This window comes from Zingiber officinale, chromosome 2B (assembly GCF_018446385.1).
Source record: "Zingiber officinale cultivar Zhangliang chromosome 2B, Zo_v1.1, whole genome shotgun sequence".
NCBI lineage: Eukaryota > Viridiplantae > Streptophyta > Magnoliopsida > Zingiberales > Zingiberaceae > Zingiber > Zingiber officinale.
In genome coordinates this window covers 65,287,022-65,294,146 of record NC_055989.1, presented here as the reverse complement: position 1 = coordinate 65,294,146, position 7,125 = coordinate 65,287,022, and the positions used below count along the sequence as shown (strand labels likewise).

General features: G+C 35.1%; 1 protein-coding gene across 1 annotated transcript; it reads left to right on the top strand.

Moving 5' to 3' along the window:
* Positions 1-1,196: 1,196 nt before the first annotated feature.
* On the top strand, positions 1,197-6,624 carry LOC122045737 (6,7-dimethyl-8-ribityllumazine synthase, chloroplastic-like). The gene is made up of 8 exons (XM_042606084.1): positions 1,197-1,451; positions 1,534-1,652; positions 2,258-2,353; positions 3,700-3,795; positions 4,710-4,788; positions 4,915-4,961; positions 5,984-6,043; positions 6,401-6,624. The coding sequence occupies exons 1-8, from the start codon at positions 1,310-1,312 to the stop codon at positions 6,440-6,442; spliced, it is 681 nt and encodes a 226-aa protein (XP_042462018.1). The 5' UTR covers positions 1,197-1,309; the 3' UTR covers positions 6,443-6,624.
* Positions 6,625-7,125: the final 501 nt, after the last annotated feature.

Here is a 7,125-nt window from a genome sequence, read left to right as displayed (position 1 = left end):
ACAAATAACAAGGAAGAGAGACGATTTTCTTTGGACATTTTTAAAATCACATACATGATTAGGGAAAACATATAATCTACGTTATTTGTTAAATTCTCAACTGTCATATCATAAAATTACAATAATAATAACAATAACAAATTTATTGAGTTTTACAATAACAACACACATTACAAAAATAGTATCATGTATTGTCATAATACGACAATAACTGTAATTAGAGCATCCTTTAAATGGCCAACCAAGATGACCTGTATCATGTAATACTAGAACTTAAGGCTACAAATTGAAAAAAAAAAAACCAAGATAATTGAGGGATATATAGCAATGAATTCACTTGATGTCGAGTTGCAATTTTGAATTAATTGATTCATCTTTCATTATATATGTTAAATACCAAAGCATTATCGAAGATCTAATGGAAAGCCATGCGAAGGAGTCTAATTCGACGAAGGCTGCACAACTAAAGTCGTTCTATGCACTAGGGTAGTTTTTCATGACAATATACACGAATTGGCCTCCCACCATAATCCATCAGGCTAAGTTGAGCAACATTGTCGCACCGGGGATCGAGCCTGAGGCTGAAGTGGCTGATGAGAAATCAAGTGAGGGTGACGTGGAAGACTAGGGCGACGATAACGATGCTGGCCATGACCCCTTGATTTATGGTTGCAGGAACTTGGAGATGAGGAAGTTGAGGGCGTAAGAGAATAACTGCGGGATCAAGTAAAAGGTGAAGTCATCGACGAGGATCGGAATGTTGTCGTCCTGCTTGAAAAGCTGGAGGAGAGGAGTGGCAAAAATCTAAAGTTCAACCTTAATCTCAAACTGTCACAAACTTATCGTGTCTCTTTGCGCTACTGAGCGGATACGAAGGGACGATGATGGACAACCGTTGTTGGTGCTCCGACAAAAGAGGACTAGGAGATTATTTTTAAAAAAAATAAAAAGAAAAAAAAAGTATTATGAAAATAAAGAAAAGCTACTTGATTTAGTTAATTCTAAAATGCCTACATTTTTGGAATAATAAGAAAAGTCAGTTACTTTTGGTAAATTATTGAAAAATAGAAACAATATTTTAAAAATTAGGTATTTCCTTTAGTAAAAATCAAAGCACTATGCCACATTGCCACGACCCACGATGCGGGTGAAAATAAAAAACTGAGTGAGCCCTTTAAGAAAATGCCGAGAATAATTAAAAGGCAACTTTTGTTTGATCAAGCGAGGCGAAAAGGCCTTCACATCGGTTAAGGCTGTACGAACTCGAAAGGAAGTCCAAAGGAAACCCTTACGATCTTTGCTTCGAAGAATGGCCATGTCTTCGTTTGTCGCCGCCGATCTCGGCCGTCTCCTCCCAGCGCTCTCGGCGACGCGAAGAAATCCTCGACCGGACTCGCCTTCTTTCGGCGCCGCTTCGAAATCCCTGATCTCTTTCTCCTCTTCGTTTCGAGGTAATCTTCTAGCACTTGCTGCCTCCATCTTCGCCACTATCTCTCCGTTCTTATGCGCCTCCTGATCTGCTGCTTGTCCCAGGAGCTCCTTCCACTTCTGCGGAAGTCGGCGCAAGGAATGGGCGTGCGCCTGTCTTGGCGGCGGGCACCAAGCATCTGATGGGCTCGTTGTCGAAGACTGAAGGTCTCAAGTTCGCGGTGGTAAGTGATTCCGTTTTTTGAATCTCATACTGTTTTTTAGTGCTCTAATAGCATTTTCCAGCTTGTGCGTGGTTTGCCGGTTAGGAATCGAATCTGTTTTTCTACACTGACCCTGCAGAGACGGCTTGTTTGTTGATTTGTCTCAATGAGAATTATTTTTATCTGTACATTCTTCCTGAGTCTTTACTGCTTTGGAAATTTGTTTAGTATATCATATATGGTGCAATAAGATGAAGTTTAGCTATGTTTATTTGAGTTGTGGAGGCGTTTTTTCTGATGGAGGAGGGTCATTTTATACATATCAAGCTGCGCATGATGTGCATGAACTCAATCATAGATTGGACGTGACTTCCTGAGGTAGTTATTTGTAAATGCTTGAATGCAACTAGTTTGGCGGATTTAACGGATAAGAGTTTCATAAGAATCATTCTTGAGTAAATCATGTTTTACGAATATTTTATTTCTTATCTTTGTTATTTTCTATTCATCTGGAAAGCAAATCCTGTTGGTTTCAATATTTAGATTGTTTACTAATTACTATACTGCCATTTTACTTTCAAATTGGCATTGTACTTACAATTGTTTTCCTTTTCTCGGCACTTCAGGTTGTAGCACGGTTTAACGAAATTGTCACTAACTTACTGTTGGAGGGAGCTCTTGAAACTTTTAGGCGATATTCAATTGATGATGATGATATTACCGTATGAATTTTCTCTTGCCTGTTCATTATTCATTTTTTTTTCAAAATTCTTGAACATCCACTTAAACTGAACTATGTTCAATGATGTAAAATTTGCATGCCATCCCCTGGTATTACGTTGATGGAAGTAGTGCCTTATGAATTTTCTCTTTTGTGTTGTCTGTTCGTTTTTATTTATATATATTGAACTTGGGGTTGTTTCCATTCAGCAGTTGTTTTAATGGATTACTTTGAGATGGAATGATGATGCTAACAAAATGGCAATTCCCTTCCATTCTTTACGAGTTCTAACATTAAGAATAATCATTACACCTTTTATAAAACAAGTCTACTTCTTATATGATACATGAAAAAGGTACTATTGGAACTGATATTAATTATAATTTAAAACATTCTCTAAACTATTGGAACTGATACATTCTCTAAAGATCATACTAATCTTAATGGAACCCTATAGTAAGAAAGGAATTCTACTTTCTCATTTATGATGATTCTATTGAATTGAATTTTAATGCCATGTTTACCCTGGAGTAAGGAATTCATTTCCATGGAAGAGCATGATTTTAAAGGTGGAATTGAAATCCTTCCGTTGTTTACTCACGTTGGGAACTTGGAGGAATGAAGTTGAATGAATTTTGGTAGAATTGTTTTTCTCCCAAGAATAATCCCAAAATTGGATGGAAGTTGAGGGATTCCACGGAAGATGTTGTGAAATGTGTCCTTTGCCGCAGATATGGTACACAGCATATCTCTTTTCATTGTATGAAAGCATCCTAAGCTTCACTGCTCACTCCTATTTTGCAATCATAAATACAAGTTTACTTTACATTACTGGTTTTTGCTGCTAGTGCTAGGCAAGCTGACTTGGAATTTTCAAGTCTTAGGCTTAGACTGATGATATGTGAGCTAAGTGGTTCATTTCCTTTAGTTGTTTTAAACAAGCACACACTGTGTTTGGCTTAATAGTGCTGTGATGTTAAAAAGTTGCCTAAAGCATGAAGCTCATTTCTCTTTACATTGTTAACAATAAAAGGCCAAAACTTAGTTTTTATAGCATTCCGACCTTTATTATGGTCAACTTCACCAAGTAAGGTTTATGATGATTGAACTTTTAAGGGAATTTTTTCGAATGTTGGGTTTCGAATTGTTGCACACATATGTACAGGAAAATTTTTATCTAGCATTTTGTTTCTTCTTTCAATGTTTTCCAATTAACAAGAACCATCGCTTTGCTGTTTTGTTGCACCAGGTAGCTTACCATTGTATTTATTTGCTTTTGCAAGATGATGCTTTATTAAACTGTTTATGTTTTCTGATGTTGAGTTAGTACAGTTCAATTTTCTGTAGGTTGTTAAAGTTCCTGGATGCTTTGAAGTTCCAGTTATCGCTCAAAAACTTGGGAGGTCAGGGAAGTTTGATGCCATTTTGTGCATTGGAGCTGTGGTATGCCTGTCTAAATCCGTGTTATCTACTTCAATGATATATTCACCATAAATATTTCTTCATTGTTTGTGCTGTATCAAGGACCATTTTTAGGATTTTGGTACTACATGAATCTTCAAATTTTATAGACAAGCATTGCCTATATCTTATGTTGCAGTACTCTGTTTCATCTTTTGATACAGTCACTTTCAGCAATCTGGCTGACATTAAAACAAATTTGTTAAAGTTTGTGAGGCAAAGAAGAAGGTTTAATTTTTTATAGTTTAAGTAAACGTTAAAAATGAAGTTTTCTTAAATTTAATATTTTTGAATGTATCATAGTGGCACTTAAATTCTATTTGATCAACTAAGCACGGTATATTTACCTTCAATAATATGATATCCAGGGACAGTTGGAGATTTTCTAAAAGGTCATTCCTATTTCTTGTTTGATTTTCTCATTTTGATTGACGCTCCAGCTTGTATCCAAACTCTTATTTGCTTCATGCTGTTAGAAATTTTCTAACATAGTGATTTCACCACATTTGGAATATCGACAAGCCACCGGAGATTATTGCACAAATACTAAATTTTGCATGTTTAATTGTGTTTGCATCTCTTACTCTCGTTAGCCTGAGTTCTCCTTGGATGGTTCACCTGTTGGATAAAGTTCTATTTTCTGCATATTGAAATGACCACCCATTTAGTAAAAAAGAATAAGTACTTGAAATTCTTTGTGGATACATGAGTTTCACACCCCATTTTGATCGTCATACCTATCAATGAAATTTGTGAACATGCTTACTCCTGGATCTTTCTAGGTTTTTTCATATGCAAGTCCACAAGAAATATAGTGCAGCAAATTGTTCGACTCCTGTTTAATATGTTGATTCAATAATGTAACTGACACAGATTTCCTATTCCTTTTCTTGTAGATTAGAGGTGATACTAGCCACTATGATGCTGTAGCAAATTCAGCTGCATCTGGAGTACTTAATGCAGGGTTATCTTCAGGTTTGTCTATGTACTCTTCGATCTTTTAAACATTCTGCTGGAACTCGTTAGGACTTATAGGGTATCATTTCCATTGGAAGGTAGACAATAGATTAATAGCTTTGTTCCTTTTCAATGACATTTCAGGAGTCCCATGTATATTTGGTGTCCTGACCTGCGATGATATGGACCAGGTAATCTCGCATTAGCACAACTCCTGACAAAAGTTATGATTCATTGGTTCACATTTGCTAACAGCCAGCAACTATAATATCTAACGTTGATGGTTACATTTTGCATATTCTGAATAAAAAGGCTCAAAATGCCTTTGAATTCACTAATATAGCAATTTAAGTGGACCCCTTTTTCAATGCTCACCTACTGCTAGTTGTTTAACTTACCTCTTTAATGATGAAAGGTTGTTAGTTATCTGCTTACACGTGCTTTTGTTTTTTAACTTGAAAGCATTCACACGTATGGTTCTTTGCATTGTTATTTTTCGAAATATCTGAATTTCTTTACAGGAACCGATTAGTGATTAATTTTTGTAGCAACGTATGGTTCATGAAATAGAAAGATAGATAATAAAATAATTATCCTTAAGAAATGGCATAAGAATATTTAACCTTAGATTGATTCGTGGAGTGGAAATAGATGAATCATTTTCGTGATTAGACAAGGGATAAGTTTCCACAATGATAAAAATATTCCTTGACAATAGTTCCCCCAGTTTGCCCAATTTGGTAGGTTTGTCCATTCTGTATAATCCTCTCTATTTGTTTAGTCCTCTTGGCCCACCATTGTTTGTCCAATACACTCAGCTTGCCTGATGGATGATTCGGTCTGCTCCCCCATCTTTTGATCCACTTTGCCTCTGTCCGCTCAGTCTTGTTTGGTCAGCCAACCCAGTCAGTCAGGCTGGATCAAGAAACAGTTTTTCTTATTGATTCGACAGGCAGGATCAAGAAGCACTTTCCGTGATGAATTTTAGATACAATCGACAATGTATGGCTTTGGACTGGATGACTTTTTTCTAAATAGCTTATGTTAGTCATATAACCATCAAGAGTTTCTTTGAACGTACTACAAGTGTTTGAATTGCTTCTATACACTTTTTCGAGTATTATTAGGTTACTATCAACTTTTTTACCTTTTGAGATTTAGTTTTTATAGAACTTTTACTTCCGTTTGCCAGAAATTCAAATTTTTTGTGCAGGCCTTAAATAGAGCTGGTGGCAAGGCAGGAAACAAAGGCGCAGAAGCTGCTCTTACAGCTGTAAGTTAGTTTTCCACATTTTGTTTCCTTTAATTATAAATTTGTCGACACACATACCGTTTGTTGTAAATCTATCACATTGTTTCAAATTTAGAACATTACAATGAATTTTAGTTTCATAACATTGTTTTTCTTGGCATTACTTTATGACACCTCATTACATAATAGTCTCTTTAGACTCTTAATTATAGAATATTTTATATGAATATTTTATCGAGTAAAATTTTGTTCAATCTATAACAAATTTGATATACTTTTGATGTTCTGATAGGCTTAGTAATGGATCTCTTCTTAGTAAGCTTATTCCTACTACTGGTAGGCCTTTGTAGTCTTACACTATTGCACCTTCCTCTGTAGATTGAGATGGCTTCACTGTGCAAGCACCAACTACCGAAGTGATGATTGATGATGCATCCATCAGATACAACTCTTTTTATATTCATTTCACAATGATGTTTCTTTCGATCGATAAAGTTCCGTTAGAGATCTACCTCTCTGCATTATGCTGGATGAAACAGGCATTCATTGGAAACACTACTTTGTAACTTATGTTTCGAGGTAACTTGTTCGTTGTGGCCAAATCTCACTTTGCGCTTAGTTTGATTGGACCGAAAGATGGGAGAGGATGGGGTGAAAGTGAAAGAGAGAAATAAATAAATGCTTACATCACAGTAAAATATTCACAATTTTATAAACCTTGCTCCGTAATCATAAATTTAACAAGTAACTTTATATTGAGTCCCATTACATCATTATCTACCTTTTTTTATTTATTTTCTGTATTTATAATATTCATTTATATAGTATGATAAATATATATATATTTATAATATACATTTTAATTAATTTATTAATAATCTATATTAGTTTTATTTAATAATTTTTAATAAATTATTAACTGCTATTGGCTTTACAAAATCTATTTTCTCCTTATAGTGATGGGTCAATTGTGGAGATCGATTGCGGGTGGTTTTTAACGTTAATATTTAGTCGGTGAAAAATTATTTTGGGATTGGATCGGTCATTTTTAGAATTAGTCGATCCGAAAAATTCCAATACTGAATTATAATTAGATGCTAGGT